The sequence below is a fragment of the Talpa europaea genome (assembly GCF_964194135.1).
Source record: "Talpa europaea genome assembly, chromosome: 1".
NCBI classification, from domain to species: Eukaryota; Metazoa; Chordata; class Mammalia; order Eulipotyphla; family Talpidae; genus Talpa; species Talpa europaea.
Genome location: NC_140073.1, coordinates 47,500,065 through 47,521,659, shown reverse-complemented (window position 1 = coordinate 47,521,659; position 21,595 = coordinate 47,500,065). Strand labels below are relative to the sequence as shown.

General features: G+C 44.5%; 1 protein-coding gene across 1 annotated transcript in view; it reads left to right on the top strand.

Annotated features, from left to right (window-relative positions):
- MAP6 (microtubule associated protein 6) overlaps positions 1 to 16,466 on the top strand; it is a gene marked incomplete at its 5' end in the record, with an annotated part of 50,548 nt that extends 34,082 nt beyond the window's left edge. The window contains 2 exons of the mRNA XM_084243995.1: positions 13,979 to 14,192; positions 16,136 to 16,466. Of these exons, the coding sequence (XP_084100121.1) occupies positions 13,979 to 14,192; positions 16,136 to 16,336 (415 nt within the window). The 3' untranslated portion in view covers positions 16,337 to 16,466. The remainder of the gene's footprint in view (positions 1 to 13,978; positions 14,193 to 16,135) is intronic.
- Between the last annotated feature and the right edge of the window lie 5,129 nt (positions 16,467 to 21,595).

Genomic DNA, 21,595 nt, shown 5'->3' with positions numbered 1-21,595 from the left:
ACCAATTATTTCTTCATGACAAGTTCCTGGAAATGGAGTTGCTAGATAAAAGGAGAGCAATTTTAAAGGCTTCATTTATTCACAAATTCAACAAACACGCATTGAGCTTTTATGATGTACCAAACACTCTGCTGGGCCCTGTTTCTGCAGCCCCTGCTGGGTGGGACTAGGCCATGCACCCCCAGCCTCACCAGTAGTGGGTACTGATATGTTTTAGACTCCACTTGGGCAGGCTACATGAAAAGAGTAATGTATTTCCAATGACTTACACAAATACATAAATATGCTAAGAAGAAATTCCACATAAATATGTATATGATTATGGCATAGGGAGACTTTTAAAGCATAACCTTAAGAGTAAATAGTATAGGAGAAAACATTGATAGATTTAGTCATGTGCAAATTTATTTATTTTAAAGATTTATTTTATTTCTTTATGCATACAAGAACAAGGGTATATGCCAGAGGTGCTGGGGGTGGGAGGGGATGAGACGATTCACCAGAGACAGACTGGGGAGCAAAACAGGTGGATTTACTGAAATACACTGCTAAGGGGAACAGTGGGTGAGACAGGTGAGGTCTGCTGCACCATGTGTGTTACTCCCTAGCCGGGAATTGAACTCACACCACAGTGGCTGGCCATAGCTTGATAGCACTGAGACTTTAACCCCTGTGCCACCAGGGAGGACCTCATGCAAATTAAATCATATATATATATATATATATATATATTTATATATGTCATGCAGATAGTAAAGACAAGCTGTGAAGCATAGTTGCAAATAATCATATTTTTATGTTTAATATGTATGGAAAATTCTTACAAAGCAATAAGAAAAAGAAAAATAGAAAACTGACTGCCCTGTCTGTGTTGCTTTTACAATTAAAAAAAAGCAAGGACGGTGTGGAGTGCAAGCAGAAGTATTCTAGTCTCCAAACCAGAGACTGGGGACATGGAGGTGGTGCAGAAGTCCCCTCTGCCTTCCCAGGCCTCACAGATAGGCTTGCAAATAGCTGGTACAGGGAGACGATAGCAGACAAAAGAGCTGGTACAAGGAGGCCCTGGGGCCCAAGGGAGGCAGGAATCACCTCCTTGAAAGGGGCAGGATATCAGCGAGAGGATGCTGGATTTTTTTTTACTAACTTTACTGAGGTATAATCTACATTAACATCTTTTAAGTATATAGTTGAGGAGATTTAGCACATGTATGCGGTGGTGCAGCCATGCCTGACAGACACTGGAAATACTGGCACCCATGGTATGCAGTTGAGATCTGTCCTCCCTCTGCTCTCAGACTTAAGCAGCTGATCCTTTCTGTTTCTACATTTGCCTCTCCTAGAAATTTCATGTAAGTGGAATCAGATAGTGTGTTTTTTGTTTTGTCTGGCTTCTTTCGTTTAGCATGATATTTTTGAGACATTAGTTCGTTCATTTTTTTATTATTCCATTTTCTTTTTATTGCTGAGTACTTTTCTATCATATGGCTTTGCCTATTTTTTAATTCATCTATTAGTTGATAAATATCTGAGTTATTCCCAACAATAATGTTAATAACATTTGTATATAAGTTGTTTGTAGACGTTTCTTTTCTCTTTGATAATTGGGAGTAGAATTGCTGGGTCAGAGGATAATAAGCCTATGGTAGCTTTAAAACAGTATTTCTTCCAAAGCAGTTGTGCCATTTTATACTCCCATTGTTAGGGACAGAATGAGGGGCATGCCAGGACCCCCAACCCTGACTTCTCTAAATGGGTTCTGCCATCTGCCGCATAAAAATAAAACACTCTTAGTGCAGTAGACCTTCAGTAGCAAAGAACTTTAATACAATTTGAGTGCCATAGAGAGAAAAGAAAGAATATAGTTTCCAAATGAAGCACCTAGAGTTACCTATCCCCTTGTGGGTAAATATCCAACCCAACAGGACTGGCCACTGAAAGTCAAAAACTGGTCATGAGTCTCAGGCACCTTCTGGTGGGGACAATAAGAAAAGAGCAGAAGGGGCCAGGCAAGTCTGGAAGAAAAAGAGCAAAATCAAAACCCAAGTCAAGATAAAGGCTACTATTGTCAGCCTCCCCACGGGTCTCCCACCCACGTCTCTGTTTCTTCAAGAGTCTCCTTCCATGCCCTCCAAGTCCCCAGTACAAGTCCAAGGCTGACAAGCAAGTGCCGCTTCTTTTTCACACTCTCTGCTCCACGCGCCTCCTCCCCATCTCCAGGCTTCCTCTTTGTCTTCTTCCTTCTTCAGCTTCTCCTCATCACCAGCGCCACCCTTTCTTGGGCGGGGCAGGAACCCAGAGCTCCCCTTTCTGTGGATGTTACACTGTTAGACCATCAGCACTGCACAAGAGATGCTTTTTCTCCACATTCTTGTTCACATTGAGTGTTGTTAGTCTTTTTTACTTTAGCCAGAGTCAGGATGCGCTGGTATTTCACTGCAGTTTTCATTTGTATTTCCCTAGTGACCATTTGTGCGGGCCATCTTTCCATGCCTTATTTGCCATTTGTGTAGCTTCTTTAGTCAGGTGTCTATTCACATTTCCCGCATTTTTAATTTTTTTTTGTCTTCTTATAATTGAGTTTTAGGAGATCTTTATATATATGTTTACAAACATTTTCTCTCAGTCTATGGCTTGTCTTATCCTAATGGTGTCTTTTGTAGAGTGAAAATATTTAATTGTGACAAACTTGAATTTATCATTTTTTCTTTTGTTTTGGTTTTTGTGTTACATCTAAGAAATCTTTGTCTAGCCAAGGTCACAAAGATTTTCTTCTGTGTCATTTTTAAGAAGTTGAATGGTTTTAGGATTTACATTTAGGCCTGTGGTAATTTCTTATTAATTTTTGTATATGATGTAAGATAATGGTTGATGAGAAAACTGTCCTCTCCCCCCTTGAATTACCTGAGCAACTTGTCAAAAATGAATCCACAGCTATGTAAACACCAATATAATGGTAAATGTTTAACAACTAACTACAGGAGAGAAAAGGAGGGGCCTGACTTGTAGTATTGGCCAATTTCCTGATATGAACACTTTCACGTGGCTGATTAGAAGCTATCAATAGTTTAACAATCAATTCTCCAAATTCCTGAAAATGTAACAGTCAACTCTGTGAACCTATAAGCCAGTATCAGTATACTACTATATGTGAAGATCTGTTTCTGAGCTCTGTTTTATTCATAGATCCATGTGTCTTTATGACAGCAGCACCCTTGATTGTTGTAGTTCTGTAATAAGTTTTGACTCACATAGTGTAAATCCTCAGATTTTTCTCTTTCTCAAAATTGTTTTAGCAATTCTAGATCTTTTGTATTTCCATATAAATTTTAAGGTCAATTTGTTATTTTCTACAAAAGTTCTGTTGCAATTTCAATAAGGATTGTTTTGTATTTATGGATCAATTTCTCAAATTGTCATCTTAAGCATAATGAATTTTCCAATTTATGAACATGGTACATCTCTATTTATTTTGTTCTTCAATTTCTGTCAACAGTGTTATGTAGTTTTCAGTATACAGACATTGCATTTCTTTTGTTAAATTTATTCCCAGGTATTTTATCTGATGCTATTGTAAATGGATTTTTAAATTAAAAAGCTTTCCCATTGTCTGCTATTAGTCCATAAAAATAAAATTAATTTTTATATCTTGATCAGGCATCCAGAAACCTTGCTAAGCTCATTCATTTGTTCTCTACATTTTTGTAGATGTCAGAGATTTCCTAAATGCAAAATCATATTATATGATAATAGTGACAAGTTTACTTCTTTTCTAACCTGTGTGCCTTTAATTTTTTTGTAGATTTATTATATAATAAGCACCTGTAAAATGTTGAATAGAATTGATGAGAGTGTACATTCTTGTCTTATTCCTGGACTTAGAGGCATTCTTTCATTTCTTACAAGCATTCTTTCATTATTGAGTATGATGTTACTGGTAAGTTTTTGTAGATGTTTTCTATTAGATTGAGAAATAACCCTCCGATTCTTGTTTGCTGAACTTTTCTTAAGTTATGAAAGCATCTTAGATTTTATCAAACGCTATTTTTATGTCCATTAAGATAATCAGATGGTTTCTTTATGCTGTTAATATTGTGTATTACACTAATGATTTTTAGGTGTTAACCAACCTCATATTTATGGGATAAACTTCACTTGTCATGCAATGTCCTTGGCATATTTAATAGACCATCTCATAAGATTGTACTCCCAGAATTTTGGGTTTATCCCTTGAAGGAGGAGGTAGCGCTGCTTCCCACCTTTCAGGGCACACTTTCAGTGTTTCCATTTCCTATCAAAGCCATCTTTCTGCAAGTAGTACTTGGACTTAGGCACTTGGACACAGAACCAGAACAGTAGACTCCCTCTCCAACCTCAACCCTGAAACTCCAAGGTCTCCAACATAACCCCCCTCCATCCCTATCTTTGATACATTAAACAATTCTGGGGAAGTGGTGGGAGTAAAATAAGGAAGTGATAACTAAAATTCTCTTATAACCTTTCATCTCTTATTTTTTTTCTACTTGAGGTACATTTGATTGTGTTCTTATCTTAATTACCACGTTCCCCTATTCATCTTCCATCTCTGATAAATTGAAGTTTTCTTAATTCTACCCCTTCCCTTCCCTTCCCTCTAGTTCTTACCATAGTGCCTAGTAAATATTGCTACCTACATTAATTTGTATAGAATCAAATTGACACTAGTGTGAATTGCTTTAATTTTTTTTTTAGATTTATTTATTTATTTATATAAGCACTGAGTAAGGTCAGAAGAGCGGGAGGGTGAGAGAATTCACCAGAGCCAGAGCGGGGAGCAGAGCAGCCAGGAGGACCAAAGTACACTGCTGAGGGGAGCAGCGGGCGGCAAGAGAGGTCTGTGCGCCATGTGGGACCCTCCTCCCAGTGGCCGGGAACAGCCGGGGATTGAACCAGCGCTGCAGAAGCTGTGGGCAGCTTCACAACCCAGCGCTCAACCACTGTGCCACCGGGGAGGCCTGAATTGCTTTCATTTTTAACTATCTATCCTGATAATTCTACGCATGCTGTACACATGGGCTTTCTTTGTTTCCCCGATGCATGGGGGCCTGGGTGCCGCGTGCAACCTACAACAGGGTTTATTCTGCAGTTACCTGCAGCACAAGTCATTTACCTCATAAGGGTACCTAATCCTGACACCCATCACTGCCAACTCTTACCCATATCAGATCTCTCCGTGTAGGGGAAAGGGAGGGTTCTTTACCACTCAGTCTCTATTTGCATTAGAGTAACTTCAAACCTTTCTTTATATACTGACATTTACCTCCCTCAGGTTCGTATGTACCTCATTTTAGAAAACTATCCTACATGGTGCGCATGTGTTTGCTGGATAGTAATGGATAAGAAGGGCAATCCTAAATGACTGTGTGTCATCATTCGCTATGTATTTCTCCCTTTTGCATAGAAGAAACTGAAAGATGTGCAGACAAGTGTACATGCGGAATCACAAAGCCTCCTTGGCCCAGTCAGATTTATACTCTCCTCTAAAAGGAGAGCGATGCCTCCCTAAGCTCCCTGCCACCCTCATTGCTCAGGGATATTCTCTTTTCAATCTACAGTCCTGCTGCCTTTAACCAACCCCCAACAATAGCTGGCAACTGGCAACGTTCACTGACTGGTGCTTCGCAGCTCTTGAAGGAGCCTGCTTCCTTTCTTTGAGAAGACTTTCCTATAACAAATGTAGAGAAGATTTTTGAACAGGTATTGAATATGTTTCCATGACAACATAAGTTACCTATGGAAATCTGTAGGAAGATTTTAGACCATTAAGACTTAAAAGTAGTTTTCTTTGTAAAGCGGTCAAAGAATGTTTTTGAAGATTTCGTTGCCAAGAGGATGGGGAAAGAATTTTATTCTTCAAGTACTTAGATAACATAATAAATAAATCTGGGGCTCATGGGTAAAAAAATGGAATTTATGTATGTTCAAAGTTGGCAGTGATCCATTATTCTAAATCTCCATATTTGTCAAGAAGTGATTTGTACCAATTAACACATGCAGAGATTCTTCATAGCAGTAAAATTGTTCCTTGTATAATTCTCTTTCACTGTTTCTTAAAAATGTCAGGCGTTTTCAAATTAGAAATGAAAGAACAGCCTCTATTCTCTTCAGCACTATCTTTCCAAGTCCCAAGCCTCCTGCTTTCCCCTCCCCCTCTTCTGGGACCAGGCTTCATCAATCACTCAGCTCTCGCCTGTCTGTCTTGTCTCTCCCCTGCAATTGCTCTTTCAGTATCTCTCATTGAATCACTGCAAGAAAATGTGCCTAAGTGGGGTAAGGCCCTGAGAAGCGAACATCTGTTTGTAGTGGACGCTCAGTATTGGAGATTCAGTTAATCAAGCATTCACTGAATGCTACTTGTTCAAGTCTAATGTGAAAGGAATTGAGAAATTAACCTGGCATTGGAAGCTGCTGCTCAAATTTTGCCCACTCCCAGTTCCAGAGTGTTCACTGCAGTGATCAGAAATATGACAATAGCTGTATGGATATTTGATCATCTGTGTAATTGTTTATATCTCCCCATCTGACTACAAGGTCAGTGGAGACAGGAGCTGCATCTGCCAGTTCCCACTGCATTTCTAGCTCCGTGCTTGGAATGTAGAAGATATTCAGTAATTTTTCTTGAACAAACAACTCTGTGTTGAAAACCAAATAGTTATTACACGATTATCTACCATGGGCTGTGTAATTCTGACACAAAGTCTAGGCCCTCTTTAACTAGTATATTTCCATTTGACCTCCATATCAAAATAGTGAAACAGGCCTTATGTAAAATCTTTCCATGTGTTCAGAGCAGGCGAGGAAGGGACCTGAGGGTGAGGGTTAGCACTAGGTCGAGCCCAGGTAAATCTTCCTCCAGAGCCCATTCTCTTCCCAGCAAGCCCGTCTCTGGTCTGGCCCAGGCTTCCCACCTTGTTAGCATCTGCCCACTATCCTGATACCTGCGTGTGCTGTGTGTGCTGAGAGTTCATTTTTCTCTCCTGAGGGGCTGTGTTTCTTTGTTTCTGCTTATGACCTGGCCCCAAGACAGGTGCATTTTTACCACCTTTGTGGCATAGAACGCTTTGCTGCCTTCTAGTGAGGCTATTCTGACAACCAGAACATGACCCTGTCTGTTAACTGGATGTCACAGCTCCACTGGGAACTTGAACTTCTTGTGCTCTGCTCACCTCAGTGCTGTCTGTCTTGCTGACACAAAGCCTGGATGTTCCCTTTTAAAGAGGAAGAACATTTTTTCCTGGGAGCCGGTATTAGTATTTATTGCAGTGTAAGAAATGACTCCAAAATGTAGCCGTTTCAACCAACAAATATTATCTCATAGAGTTTCTGAGGGTCAGGAATCCAGGAATGGCTTAGCCAGGTGGCTCTAGCTCAGGGTCTCTCGGAGGCCATCTGTGTGCTTGCCTGGGGCTGGAGATTCCCTCATATGGCTTTGGCAGGAGGCCTCAGTTCCTTGCCATGTGGACATCTCCATGGAGGTTGTTTGACTGTCCTTGTGATGCAGCAGCCTGCTATCCCCAGAGCGAGCACTCCGAGAGAAAGAGCAAAGGAGGCGGCCGCAATGCCTATGATAGTCCCTCACACCCATCACTTCTACCATATTCTGTCTGTCTCCATGCCCAACCACCTCGAAGGGAAGGGAAATAAAGTTCCACCAAAAAGAGGACTGTCAAAGAATGTGTGACATATTGTAAGAAGCGCTATAGGTGTTGGATGCCCTGAGATGCTTGTGTAGCAACTACACGCACCCTCCCTGGCTGGGGGAGCCCAGGTGCTTCCCATGTAGCTTCACGTCGGTGAGGTGGAAGCTGCATTTTTAAATCCCTGTCATGGTCAGTCCTCAGCACAGTGAGGATTACAAAGATGCAGAAGGACGGTCCTGGCCCTCAGTGAGTACACAATCCAGGATGGAAGAAAGCTATTTACGTGGGTAGTACTATAAGGCAGAGTATGCTGAGTGCCACAGAGAGATGAAGGTCAGAGAAGGACAAGCTTGATTCAGCAATAGGACTGGGGAACACTCTCTAGGGGGTAGAGCATTTGAGCCTGGCATGAAGGTCGTGTAGTATTTCAGTAACTGGAGGTATGGAGCCTGCCAGGAACAGGACAGCATGGCCCAAAACTCAGTGGTGGGAAAGTGCAGAAGTGTTTGGGGAAGAGCAGCACAGTGTACTCATCAGCAAAATCAGTGGCAGTAACTATGGGGCAGGGTTGTTGCAAGAATGTTGTAAGGTAGCATTGAAAGAGCTTTGCATAGTGCCTCAAAACGCTCACAAAATGATGATGTGACTAACTGATGAAAATGAAAAAATAAGCTTGGAATCGCCCTGAGGAATCTGTACATGTGGGAACTAGAAGGGATCTCATTTTAGACTTTGTCCTAGGAAGCTGGATCTGCTGAGAAGTTTGGTAGAGGTGCAGTGTGCTCACAGCCACATTGGAGGGAAGAGTCCTCCTGTAGCAAGTGTCAGATGAGTCAGGAGTAAGAGATGGGGGATCCTGATGCTGCCATCCAGGGGGAGAAGGTATTGAGGGTCCAGGTGAATGGGGCACAGGGACTGGACAGGAGATGAAGGTAGAATATCTTCTGACTTCTTTAAAAACTTTGGTCCACATGATTCAAAAGTCCCACTTTAGCAGCTGCTCTGAACGTGACTGTACAGCTGCATAAGGGTCCTGAGGGATCAGCGCAGGAGATTTGTGTCTGCCGAGTCTCAATGAGATGGCTCACACTGGGCCTGGCTCCACCATCCCTTGGTGTGGACTTGCAAGCTAGGCTAGGCTTCTGTCCATGTTTATTCCAGCACACATGAGCAATCAGCGGAGTCCTCTAAATGCGGACATGAGTGGTTGAGTCCACTTCTCTGTTGCAGTTTACCCAACCACAGAGGGACATTGCAGTGCAAGATCCTCCTCTGCCCCTGCAGGGATTGTGCAGGAGATAAGTCATGCACCAACCCACAAATGAAAGGGCCTACTTGTAGACCCACTGTAGAGGGGACAGTGGGTCCTTGGAAATGCAGCTAGAGACCATCCTATCCCTGTGACTTCCCCACAGCATGACATAGGAGAAGCTGCGGCATGAGGACCATCTCTGGGATGCCAAGGGCAGCTGGCTGCAGATGTGGGGCCCTCCCAGAGTGCCCAGATCCTCGCTGTGGTATGCACCCAGATTGGCTGAAGGAAAGTGCTTTTGTGTAATTGTTGTCAGGAGCCAAAGTTGCCATGAGCTAGAAGGTTGGTTACACACCCAACCCCAGGAGTGGGGGAGTAGAAATGGTGACGGCTTTGAGTTGGTGGACTCACTGGCTCACACAACTGCCTCGCCACCAGATCTGCCTTGCTCAGGCAGGTCCTTGCTCCATAGCCCTGTGCTTAGGTCCCTCACCTATAACATGGGGCTAGAAACAGTGACCTCATAAGATGATGAAAGAGCAGAGCCAGTTAGGTTCAGAAAGGGTGCAACCTACAGAAAGTAAGCGTTAGACAAGTGTCTTTTAAGTTTCCTCGCCTTACCTGTCCCATTCACGGGGGCTCATTCCTGCCCCCAGTCAGTCCCTTCACACCTGAAGTCGCCTCCCACAGCAGGGACACTGGGCTGCCTCCTGTCAGTCTAGGGAGATGGATCTTATGACGGCCTGGAGATTTCAAATCTGTACTTTAGTAAGGGAAACTCGTCCCTCCAAGGACATCAAGACTTCAGGCATATGGATTTTAGGGTGTGGTTATCAGTATCTAAAATAGAACAGAATACTTGATTTTCTTCAATTCTCCAAATGTTTTGCATTGAAATCATTTGGCACCTCCTTGTACAGTCCAGATCATCCCCATAGCAAGGCCAGCAGAATCTTCCTGATCTGTCCATCCTCTTGTGCTCTTCCCCACCAAGCTTCAACCCAGCCACCTCACACTGCAAGTCCCCACAGGGGTTTTGCCTCCCTTGATCCTCTTCATGTACTGCTCACTCACCTGGAGCTTAATCCCCTCTTCTGACCAATGTCCTGTCAGCCTCTCTAATGCCCAGAAACCCACCCCCTCTTCTGGGCTGGTATAGGAGCTCCCTCTCTGTATTCCCCACTCGTTTCTCTTTCATGACTCAGCATGGTGCCTGCACCCTAAACCCAAGATCTTCTTACTCACTTCAGGCTCCACAGAGCTCTTCATCCTGCTAGGCAGATGCTAAGCATTCAGTAAATATTTTACAAATGAATGAATGGGTGAAATTGAGCAATGAGGAAATCCAAGAAAAGACAGTTTGGCAGATGAAACAAGATAAGCTGGTTGCAAAGACATTGAGTTTGAGTTGTTGATTGCGCATCTAGATGGAGGTCCCAGCTGCACTAGAAAGGCGAGCCTAAAGCTTGGGGGATGGTCTAAAGACACTGATTTCTCTGCTCATATATGAGACAATTCTCTGCAGTAGGTCAAATGACCAGCAAATAGCTCAGTATTACCAATTCAGTTCTATCAACTCAGAGCCTTAAAACTAGAAGGATGTATTCAATAAAAAAAGGACAGTGCATGATGAATAGGTACACCTCGAGATATTGTGAGTTCTGTTCTGGACCGCCACAATAAAGTGAGTAAAATAATAAATGTTTGGTTTCCCAGTGCATATTTCAATAAAAGCTATGGTCACACTCTACACAGTCTATTGAAGAGTACAGTAACATCCTGTCTAACAAAAAATGTACTTAGTCCTAATCTTTTTGCTGGTGAGAGTTCTTGCCTCAATGTTGATGACTGCTGACTGATGAGGGTGGTGAATGATGAAAGTTGGGGTAGCTGTGGCAATTTGTTAAAATAAGACAGTAATGAAGTTTGCAACATCAAGTGACTCTTCCTTTAATGAAAGATTTCTCTATAGCTGGTGATGCTGTTTGATAGCATTTTAACTACAATAAAACTTTTTTCAAATTAGGAGTCAATCCTCTCAGTCCTGCTACTGCCTTATCAACTAAGTTTACAGCCTTTTCACCAGAAGTAGCTTCCATCTCAAAAAAGTACTTTCTTTGCTCATCTGTAAGAAGCAACTCTTTGTCTATTGTGTTTTATCATGAGATTGAAGCAATTCACTTGCATCTTAGGGTCTACTTCTAATTCATGCTGCTTCCACCACATCTGCAGTTATTTCCTCCATGAAAGTCTTGAACTCCTCAAAGTCATTCGTGAGGGTTGGAATCAGCTTCTTCCAAACTCCTGTAAATATTGTTATTTTTACCTCCTTCCATGAATTACAAATGCTCTTAATAGAAAGTGGTATCAAGAATGATAAATTGACTTTGCCCAGATCCATCAGAGGAATCACTGTCCATGGCAGCTATCACCCTTATAAAATGTATTTCTTAAATAATAAAACTTAAAAGTCAAAACTGGTCCTTGATCCATGGGCTGCAGAATGGATATTGTGTCAGCAGGCATGAGGACAACGTGCATTCCCTTGCACATCTCATCTCCATCAGAGCTGTTGGAGGTCAGATGCACCGTCAACGAGTAGTGACATTTTGAAAGGAATGTTTTTTTTCTGAGCAATAGGTCTCCACGGTGGACTTAAAATATTTAATAATGTCCCTGTGTTTCCTTTATTGTTTCCTTTAGGGAGCACAGACATAGTAGATTTAAGGGCCCTGGGATTTTCTGGAATTGTCACTGAGCATTGACTCCAACTTAAATCACCAGCTGCATTAACCCTTAACAAGAGAGTCAGCACCCTTTGAAGCCAGGCATTGACTTTTCCTCTGTAGCTATGAAAGTCCTCGATGGCATCTCCTGCCCACAGAAGGATATTTTGTCTACAATGAAATGTGTTGTCTAGTGTAGCCACTTTCATCACTTTCTAGCACTTAGCTAGATCTTCTGGGTAACTTGCTGCAGTTTCTACATAACACTTCTTCTATGTTCTGCAGATGGCTTCTTTCCTTAAAACTCATGAGCCAACCTCTGCTAGCTTCACATTTCTCTCCTGCAGCTTCTTTACCTCTCTCAACATTCAAAGAATTGAAGAGTATTAGGGCCTTGCTCAGGATTAGGCTTTGGCTTAAGAGAACGTTATAGCTGATTTGAACTTCTATCGAGACCACTGGAACCTTCTCCCTGTCAGTGATAAGGCTGTTTTCCTTTCTTATTCGTGTATTCACTGGAGTAGCACTTCTAATTTTCTTCAAGAACTTTTTCTCTGCATTCACAACTTGACTGACTGACACAAGAGGCCTAGCTTTCAGCCCATCTCAGCTCTCAAATTGCCTTCCTCACTCAGCTTAGTCATTTCTAGCTTTTTATTTAAAATAAGAAACATGAGACTCTTCTTTCACTAGAACACTTAGAGGCTATGGTAGGGTTATTCATTGGCCCAATTTTAGTATTGTTGTGTCTCAGGCATAGAGAGGGCCAGGTCAGAGTCGACTGATCAGGGAACGGCGGGTCAGTGGAGTGGCCACATCTATCAGCTAAATTCACAGTCTTAAATGGGGGTGTGGTTCATGATACTCCAAAATAATTACATCAGTAACATGGAAGATCTCTGATCACAGATCACCGTCACAGACATAATAACAATGAAAATGTTTGAAATATTGAAGGAATTACCAAAATGTGGCACAAAGACACAAGAGACACAAAGTGAGAGCCTACTATTAGAAAAATTGTGCTGACAGACTTAGCTGATACAGAGTGGCTACAAACCTAACATTTATAGAATGTACGGTTTCTGTGAAGCACAATAAAACAATGCATGCGTGTAATTCTTTCATTTGACAATGAGGAAACTAAGGCTCAGAGAAGGAAGGGGTCTGATGAATAGCTAGTTAGAGGCAGTGTTGGGGCTCTAACCCACATGTCCCCATCACTGTCTAAGCTCTTTCTGCCTCCCGGTGACCTCCTTTCTGGCATTCATCTCTGAATCTTGAAGGAGGACTTATCAGTGAGGGAGAAGAGGACACTGGAAGAACAGAACTCCACAGATATTCATGCATTAATCCTCCTTTCCTCACAACACAGACTCAAATTTGTGGCCCCAAATGAGAACAGACCTGATAAGACCTCAAGAGCCTTATGCTAATCTGACTCCTTAGCAAAGAGCACAGACCCTTGTAGCCTTCAGCAGCAGCTACATTTACTTTACCCTGTTTTGAACATTGTTGGCCATCTACTCTCCAGCCCCATAACAGATCAGAATTAGCAGATTATAAATCATGAGAGAGATTGCTGTGAACAAGAAAACGGACACATTGACCAAAAAAAAAAAAAAAAGGCAGCAGATGGGGGTCACAGACCAAGAGCCACTCACACCAAAACCCACCTACACTTACATATCCCAACACATGTCCTAGCGGTGAGATCCATGTTGTGCTCAGTACATTTTGCTTATTTAAGGGCTGCACGCATTTAGACATTTCATATTGATCTCCATCCAAAGTGATTAAGATTGTTACATTTCTGGCATTCTAAGAAGTAAGCCCATTACTATCAAAGAGAGGAATTATCCTGAAGGATTGTAAATAGCAAAAGTTCTTCATCATGACAAAGGGGGAGAGAACTGGCATTCACCTGGAGTCTGCCTAACACTGTCTCATTTAAGTTTCCCAATTCTTTAACCTTGCGCACAGCCAACTTCAACCATATATACGATGAACCCATACAGAACTGAATGGATTGAGTTTTTCAGTATCATTTTAGACATTTTAGAATCGCCATTTCCATGATTGTACTGTACCTTATGGAGCTGGGAGCCTGAGTTCTTTCCCCAAGGTGCTGCTGCTATTGCCACAGCCTGGATTCACTCGGCGGGAAGGAAAACTCACCTTGGCTGTGAAGTTCCCTCCTCACCCTCACTGCAGTCAGCACCACAAGCACTAATTGAGAGCAGCCGTGTTTGCAGGCCTGTGTGATGAGCACTGGTTCCAAGCATACCATGTTTCATATCCCTTATGCTTTCTTTGATTCACAGGAATGAATTCAGAGCATGGACGGATATCAAGCCTGTGAAAGCAATAAAAGCCAGGTCCCAGTACAGGCCTCCGGATGATAAGATGGCGCATGAGACCAGCTACAGTGCCCAATTCAAGGGCGAGGCCAATAAGCCAACACCAGCTGACAATAAGGTCATCGATCGCAGAAGAATACGCAGCCTCTACAGTGAACCTTTCAAGGAACCCCCGAAGGTGAGACTGATCTTGTGGGGAGCCCATCAGCACAGCCTGGAATGGAGAGGTTAGCAGCAGAGCGTGGGGGCGTGGCTACTGCCAACTCTGGCCCAGCCCCCATGGGCTGCTTTAAAATTCCTTCTTTTGTTTGCAGCACACTGAGACCGAGGGTTTTCGTGATAGAAACCTTTGTTAATTCAAAAGGAATGTAAAAAAAATCTATGATTAAGAAAGATTAATATGCAGATTTCCAGAGAATTCATTTTTTTGATTTTGAGAAACCCAGTAAAAAAGTGACAGAAAATCTCACCTGAACCCTAAACCCCCTTCTCTTAAAATAGCTGTGTTTTTGCCCCTGAAGTGCTGGTCCAGTACTAGAGGCATTCTTGCCTTCCACCTGGCCCCTGCCCCATCTGCAGCTCCATTCACTGGTCACTTCTCCTGCACTTCCTGAGTCCCTGAAAGTTGCTGGCTCTTTCATTGATCGACACCATCCACCAGCAGCTCTTTGTCTGTCACAACACACCTGTCACATCAGCTACAAGATGGTTCCAAGTAATTGTTACTATAATAAACAGTTTGTAAATAATGTACATTTCTAAGTAACTTACAGTTGATTCAGAGATTGCCCTATAATAACACTATTTTGTCTCATTTGCATCCCAGTGTGAGAGAGAGAAACATGTTGAAGATACAGTTGCTGAGGCAGAAATCATTTATTCCATAGCTTATTTTATCAGGTCAAACCAAAAGGGACCGTGCAAATATCAGCTCTCCTATCTGCAATAGCTGAAAGAATCAGCGTCTAAAGGGCCTTTTCTCTGCTTTTTTCATAAAGTCATGACCTCAAGTGGAGTGTCCTATTTGGCTCTGGACTGGTGTCCAAGTAAGGTAACTAATCAGCCCAGTTTGCCTGGACTCCTCCAGTTGTACTATTGAAAGTTCCTTGCTCAATGAAAGCCCTATGTCCTGGGCAAACGAGGGTGGCTGGTTACCTTATTTACAGGTCAGCGGACTGGAAATCTCTGGACCCCAGTGAGTGAACGACTTAGCCTGTGGGGCCCAACATGACCTCCATGCACCTTTCACACTTGAGGAGGGACCAGGACAGGGGGTTGGCCTTAGACAAACAAAGATTCAAGGGGAGAGAGGAGGGAAGACGGGAAAGTCAACGAAAAGCTGGGTGGTCGATCCACAGAGAGAGCGCCTACAGGATGCTGATGCCTCGACTCCAGAATCCTTGGGAAGGGGAAGGCAAGGTCAGCTCCTGGGAGTGAGGGGACAGAGGTGGAAAGGGGAGCCTGGAGAGTGGAGAGGGCTTGAGCAGTGGTTCTGGAGGAGGGAGTCAGTGAGAGGAGGAACGGAGGGGCAAGCAGTGCCAAAGACCTGACTGAGATGAGGGCGCCGGGCCCTCGGTGGCTTCTCTGTGGCAACAATTCTCACTATGAGCTCACCGCCCTACACAGAAACAGGGAAAGGCCGCTTATGCCCAGGCAGTCAGCCACCCCAGAATCTCTGTCCTACACAACAAATGTCCCCGTCTTGTGGTGATGTTCATCGTGGGCTGCAGCGCCTTCGCCTCTCATCAGCCTGGGACTCGGGCTAAGGACTGGGACTCGGCCTGCCTGAGTTGAGCAGGGTGATGAGATAAAATCTTCCACAAGGAGGAGCAACAGATACTGCAAAATAGTAGCACAGTCCCCTGCTCTGTGGCCCAGGGGTGAGAGCTGGCAGGCGAGGGCCAACGTGGCCAGCCAGAGTGTAGCCAAAATGACTGACCGGGCCATTCAGACAGGAGAAGCCACATAAAGTATTCACCGAAAATACTTTGCACACTCCTCGGCATCACATTTTATCATTACTGCTGTCCTTTAATTAATCGTGTCTTCTCCTTAAATTCTCTCTCCCGTCCCTCTCCTTTTCTGTTTCTGTATCTGCGCTCTGTCTGTCTCTTCATGCAGGTGGAGAAACCTAGTGTTCAGAGTTCCAAACCAAAAAAGACCTCAGCGAGCCATAAGCCCCCAAGGAAGGCCAAAGACAAACAGGTGGTGTCGGGCCGGGCCGCCAAGAAAAAGAGCGCAGAGGCCCCCAGTGCCGCCCAACCCGACGACAAGGAGCAAAGTAAAGAGATGAACAATAAACTGGCTGAGGCGAAAGAGTAAATTTCACTGCACTTTCCTTTTCTTCTTCTCTCCTTTTTTTCTTTTTAACCGACCAACAAAAAGGCCACAAAATTGATTAGAGGCTTCTCATCTGCCTTGGCCCTGAGTGTTCCAGGAGCTTTTTGGCTTGGTTTCCTTTAATGCAGGAACTGGCTTCAAAGACTATGTGGCATGCTCCCTCTTTGAATCGAGACGCTCCTGGCCAAGCGTGGCCCCATGTTCACTCTGCGGGGCCCCTGGAACACCAGGAAGTGTTGCTGACTGGCCGTGCCCTCCTGCGCAGCTGAGGCTGCATGCTGCCCCGCAGGCCTCAGGGCGCAGGGCACTCCCAGTGGCTGCGAGAATGTTCTGGCCGTGCTTGGTAATACCTTAGGGTGTCCTCCTATCTTCCCCATGGTCTGTGTCAGTGGTCAGTTTTGAACTTGAGGCAAATGTGTTCTTTTCCAAATTCAGAGAGTTATCATGTGCTCTGGAAGCTCAACCTGGGAATTGTGGGAATATTTAAAAAACAAAAACAAACAAAAAAAAACCTCAGCCTTAACGTCAATAAAATGAGTTGTCAAGGTTAAGTAACTTTTTCACAGAATCTTCTGTTAGAAGCGTGTGACTGCATTTAGATTTCTGTCTGTGGACTTTAAAGTGTGTATCAAGTAATAGATATGCCACTGATGACTAAAACTAGGTCAGGGTAAAAAGGCTAGGCATTGTAAGTACATTCTAGACGTCATAGGAAGATGACAAAAATGAGGGAATCGTGTTCCTCTGATTTCCCTCCACAGACTGCCTAACCAGTGCTGCCCACTTTGCAGAGCAGCTGGTTCCAGGTGACTGAGGAAGAAAGCTCAAGGTGTAGGGATAGTGCATTTAGAATGTGACTTTCTTGCTTCTGAGGAACATGAGGTGGGATGTAGAGGTAGTTGGCAGGTGTGGTGGTGTTTGCTCTCCCTTCCTGAGCTGCCCTTGCTCTGTTCCTCGGGAAGAACAGAGGATGCCCAGCTTCAGGTTATGGGAGACGCCTTGTGACTTAGCTCAAGACTAGGAGAGTTCCCTGCTCGTAATTAGCAAGGACTTTTGACCTCATTCATGAATAAAAGCTCTCGATGTTTATATGTCACGTGTCGTGTCGCCAGGCCCCAGTGGTGGCAGGTGCCCCCTTAGCTATGCTAGAGTTGTGTTGTAGGCATTAGTCAGAGAGTTGTTGTGAAAAGTCCCCCAGTGCTAGTGAGGGAACCCAACATAGCTACAGAAAAGTTACAATTGCAAATATAAAGCCTTGTGACATGTATATCACTCAGTATGCTTTATTTCTTATGTCTATAAAGTCCTTACTGTTGCCGGCATCCTGAAATGACTGGGCTGTTTCATGACGCCGAGCCTCTGCTCAGGCTTACTGTTCTTCTGAATGAAAATGGCGCAGCGTGAAGCTTCCAGTGTTCCTTGCCGTGGAAGCCCCTGTGGGTCCTTCCAGTTTGGAGGAAACAAACCCTCAGTGAGCTCTCTTGTGCTCTGGCCATTGAAGCTGCAGTCTTCCATTCTACCATTTTGTTTGTCACCATGGGGCCGATTGAGAAGTATTTTGCAAATGAATTCAGTGTGCAGGTGCGGGCTGTATTTCTGAAGAGAAGAGGAATGGTAGAATCACGGTGCTCAGCCAGCCTGCTGCCATCTTCCTTTCTGTCTCAGGGTCTGGGACTGTGAGGAAAGAGAAGCACTGAAGGTAGAAAACGTTAGTGATTTCAGTGTTTATGAATCACAAACTTGGAATGTCTGCCTAGAAGTGACTAGAGTAGACCTCTGTACCGGTTCCAGCTGTTTGTTAGTGAATCTTAACATGAACCAGAGAACTCTCTCAAAGTGATGGAAACTTCTTCCAGAGAAGTTGCCTGTGTATGTTTCTTCTGTCCAGATCCCGGCATCAGTCAGACATGCTGAGGGTAGCCACCATTTGGATTTCTCCATAGACAAGACATACCTTTTTTGAGGATCAAGTAAATGAGAGCTTACAACATGCAGGAAAGCATTCATTCCATTCATTGAATGCCTGCAGGCCAGACTCAGTGCTAGACATGATGGGCAGTGTAAAGAAATCTGTCTCCACAGAAACACAGCTGGTACCTGGGAGTCCATCCTGTTTGTGTTGCCCAAATTGTAGTTTCCTTCTCACCTTGCAGCGCCAGCCCTGCTCACCTTGCTCTCTCCTACCTGATCCACCTGGGACTGTAGCTGACCTATATGAAAGCTTTTTTGGCTCCTTAGTGTCCCCGTCCTTTTAACAGCCCCCAACCAAGAAGACCCTATTTGTAGTTCACTTTGACTCTTGAATGTGTCCCTTCACTGGCAAGAAACTTCCTTTGATTTCTACTGTTTACAAATAAAACTCAGCCAGTCTCACTCCGTATCCCAGACAACTGATTGAAACTGATTGCAGTTTCACAAGCAGTGTTTTGGTTTTGCCTTTCTGAAGGTACCAAGCTTCTAAAGCCTGCTCTACCCATTTTTGTACACTGCCCTGGCCAGAGGGCCAGGACTGAAGCTTTCCCACTGTCTGCTTCACTTGCCTGCAAAAATAATCCCAAAGCAGTGCATTAGCTCCCCAAAGCTTTCTGTCAACTGCCGGTGCTCGCATTCAGTCTGTTTTACCTTTGCCTCTCCAAGGCAGACAGGAAGTGTCTAATAATCACTTTGTGGCCTGGATTTTGTTGCATACCGCAGATTGTCTATGTAACATGTAGCGCACACCTCTCTTGGTGCTATTTCATTTCTGCTGTTAGTAAGACAATGACAAAAATATTCATGTATAGCCAATTGATTGTGACGTGCTTGTGGTCTGTGCTTGCTCAGAAACAAACAAACAAACAAACAGTTTTTCCAATTATAAATAAATGCTAAAGACGAACAACACTTTCTTGATCTTATTTCCTTGGTAAGGCCCCGCTGAGTAAGTGAAGGAACCAACTTTTGCCATTTGAGTGGTTGCCGGGGGTTCTCCATAATGCAGCTTCACTCTTTTAGATTGCCTCTCAGATACTAATTGCAAGCAGTCAGAGCTAAGTGTTGGGGAAGGAGAAGATGGACCGGGAGATCCACTGGCCAACAAGGTAGTGTAACGTTTTGATCCCATGTTGCTGGGGATGAGTGACCGCCCGTGCCAGCGCTGCCTCGCTTCCCTGGAGGTTGACCTCTGCCTCTCCACCTGCCCTGTCAACCTGCAGAACAACGGTTCTGGCTTTTTCTCCTCCCAAAGGATGCAGAGATGCCTTTACTTATTGAATCTAGTCATGAGGCTCCACCCTCCAGCGTCTGGCTCACTGTGGGGGTTATCTGGGTGATGGCCTTGTGTGTGCTTATCATGGGCGCGTAGACTCCGTCACAAGAGAGGCCCAGAAAAGGTAGAACAGAATAGGTAGCTGGGAGCACAGACGAAGGACAGGTTTCTTCCTACCAGCTGGGGACCCAAAGGCTTCCTGGCAGAGGGACCTTTGGAGAGGTGGTGGGGAGTGGTACACAGGGGGCAGGCCCACAGGCAGGTGAGTAAACAGGATAGAAATGTCACAGCTAGGGACAGGTTTGCCTATTCCGATCCTTCTGCTAAAGTGAGACACAAAAGATTCTTTTGTATGGGGTTCCTCTTCCTTTTTCCAACATATGTTGAATAAATACCTACTATGTGCTAGGCATTGTGTAAGCACTAGGGAAGCCAGGATGACAGAAATCCCGCCTCTGGTCACAATGCGGCACGAAGGAGGAATCCATACTAGCTGGTTCCATGGAGCAGGGAGGACGTCAGTGGATAGGTAGGTGATGACCCCACGACCAAGGCATGCCAGACAGAGGTTGCTGCGTGAGCAAAGGTATAGTGAGCGCAACACCAGGTGAGCTCAGGTCCCAGGGGAGCAGTTCACTTGGGAAGGGTCAAGGCCAAGGGTGGAGAGTGGCAGAACTGTCATGAGAAGTCCTGTGCCACGTGAGTGGGCGGCCGCTGACTGGGGTCTCCATTCCATGTACCAGATTGCACCCCCTCCTGTGCATGCTCCCTACCATCATGCTTCTCGCCTCAGCCCCACGTCGGGTAACAAGCGCAGGCCCTCTCTTACTCTGGGCTCGGAGCTCTTGGCTGGGACTTTTATTCTATTGCTGGTCCCAAATTTCTGGGCTTTGGGGGGAGCAGTGGTCAGAATCAATCAAATGTCATATATAAGAAAAATCACAATATATTTGTCTTCCAGATGAGTAGAAAACATTCTGCACAGCTGCCTGTTTTTGTATAAGGCAGAAAACACAAAATACTGTTCAGTAAATTAAATAAACTGATAAAAAAAAGTATACTGTTCAGATCACTTAAAGTTTGTTTTGATCAAAACCAACGATTGAGAAAGGTAGAAAGATAGGAAAAAGCAGAAAGGTAGAAATAGAGGCAGAGCTAGAAAAAGACACACAGAAAAACACACATATGAGGACACTGAGAACAACCTGAGAGAAGGTGAGATCCATTTCAAACGAGTGGGCCCAACCCTCTCCACTTGCAGCCGCAGGCTTGTGAGCCAAACCTCTGCCGTGTCGCTGCCACTTGACGCGTAGACCTTCCTAGCAGCTGGGCCAGTCTAGAATTCCCATCAGAACAGAATTAACATCATGACATGTTCTGTTCTTTGTCCCATGGCTCCTGGTTACCAGAGCAGTGCACTCGGACAAGTCACAAGGTTCGAGAATGGAAATCAGTGCTGGCTGGGCAGCCCTGTGTTCACTAACCTCCGTGTGTCCTCCTCCGAAAACGGAGACATTAATACCTGCTGCCTCAAAGGAGAGCAGTGAGGACGAAATGGACTGATGGCTCTAGGGGACCCACAGGCTACACAAAGCACAGGTCATTTCCTCCTTCCCTTGCAGTACGTGAAGGGCCTGCGTCCGCCATCAGCGTCACTGTGCGCGATCTCCGACAATACATGAAGTTGACTGAGGCAAACACTTTGAGAAGATCACTTTGAAGGAATCCCAGCTGTTGAATTACCTGGCCCACAAACCTAAAGATTATGTTGTATCATTTTACACATACTGCTTACAAAGCATTTCTGTGCTGTTCCATTGACCCTTCCTCATGCTCTAGCGCAAGTGTGTGGCCAGGTAACAGGCAGGAGAACTCAACAAGGAGGGGCACCTGCTAGCTCAGCCTGGCTCTGAAAGAAGGAAGCAGGGAGCTCCACAGCATGACCTGTTTCTCCCCTTTGCCCGAGAGAGCAGATCCTGGGCAGCCCAAGTGAA